At 45.4% G+C, this 1,270-nt stretch overlaps 1 protein-coding gene across 1 annotated transcript in view; it reads right to left on the reverse strand.

The window, feature by feature from the left end:
* ABCA5 (ATP-binding cassette, sub-family A (ABC1), member 5) overlaps positions 1–189 on the reverse strand; it is a 126,609-nt gene extending 126,420 nt beyond the window's left edge. Inside the window, exon 1 of the mRNA XM_012662226.1 lies at positions 88–189. Coding sequence (XP_012517680.1) covers positions 88–189 — 102 coding nt within the window. The remainder of the gene's footprint in view (positions 1–87) is intronic.
* Positions 190–1,270: the final 1,081 nt, after the last annotated feature.

Below are 1,270 nucleotides of genomic sequence, written 5' to 3' on the forward strand. Positions count from 1 at the left end.
TCAGCAAAATAAATCGTCTCTTAAAGACAGAACAGGTCAAAGCAAAATAAACTGCAACAAAGCATAAGACAGAGTCATTTAACTTACCTGAACACTACTTTTTTTAGTTCTGCATTTAATTAGGTAATTCTTTAGTAGGAGTGTTCTGGTCTGTCTCCAAACTCCCACCTCCCTAATTGCAGTGGCCATGTTTTTTGTATCAGCCTATTAAAGGAAGGGAGAAAAAAACACCAAGCAAACAAACCTGGAAAAATCACATAGTAAAGCTGCAGTCCCCATCCCAGAGCAGCAGCCCGGTACTGATCTGTGGCCTGTTAGGAACTGGGCAGCGCATCACCACCTGCGCTCCGCCTCCCTGCCCCCCATCCCCCAGCGGAAAAACTGTCTTCTATGAAACATAGGAACCCCGCCTACTCACAGTAGGAGGTGAGAGGCAGGCAAGCGAGAGAAGCTTCATCTATATTCCCCATCACTGGCATCGCTGCCTGAATTCCGCTGCCTCCTCCCCCTCTTCCCAACCCCCACCCCACCTGTGGTCCATGTAAAAGCTGTCTTCCATGAAACAGGTCCCTGGTGTCAAAAAGTTGGGGACCACTGCATAAAACACACGTCGTTTTTAATGACAAAAACAAATAGTGATGTTTCAGTCCCAGGTAAAATGGAATTAAACATACATCAAGCTGTCTCTCCTACCTGGACAGAATGCATGGAGCAGCAATTTGAGGACTCTGAAAAGTAAATAGCAGCATGTGAAACAGGGGAGAAAGACCAGAATTTGAAATACTGCCAAATCAGCAGTGAGTTTACCGCTTTTTCTCCTTTGGTATCCCCCTAACTGGCCACAGAGAGAGCTCCAGAAGAAGCCCTCTAGTTCTGGATTGTGGAATTGGAAAGGGCAGTCTTAATGATCAGGGACAATGTAAAAATAACAAATCTTTGTTTTCTTTTCTGAATTCTCTTATGTCCCCATCCCCAAGCAACCCTCTAGTGGCAGTACCAGACTACAGTAATGAAAGTAGTACAACCAAAATTCCAAGGCAGGAGAACCTTCCTCTCCATTCAACAGAGCCAGTCCCCACTGCTTTTCTTCTCTACCTCCTGCCACTGAGCCCTGGATGTATGTGGTGGTTTGCAGTTGCAGGAGTGTGTGGCATAATGGAGTAAATAAACCCTAGCTTTCTGGCTGGAGGATAGGAAAAGCAGCCACAGGCAAACAGAAAATAGCAGGGAGATCAAATAAAAAGAACAGCTTGGGAATGCACATCAAAAA

This window comes from Propithecus coquereli, unplaced genomic scaffold (genome assembly GCF_000956105.1).
Source record: "Propithecus coquereli isolate 6110/MARCELLA unplaced genomic scaffold, Pcoq_1.0 Scaffold76, whole genome shotgun sequence".
Taxonomy (NCBI): Eukaryota; Metazoa; Chordata; class Mammalia; order Primates; family Indriidae; genus Propithecus; species Propithecus coquereli.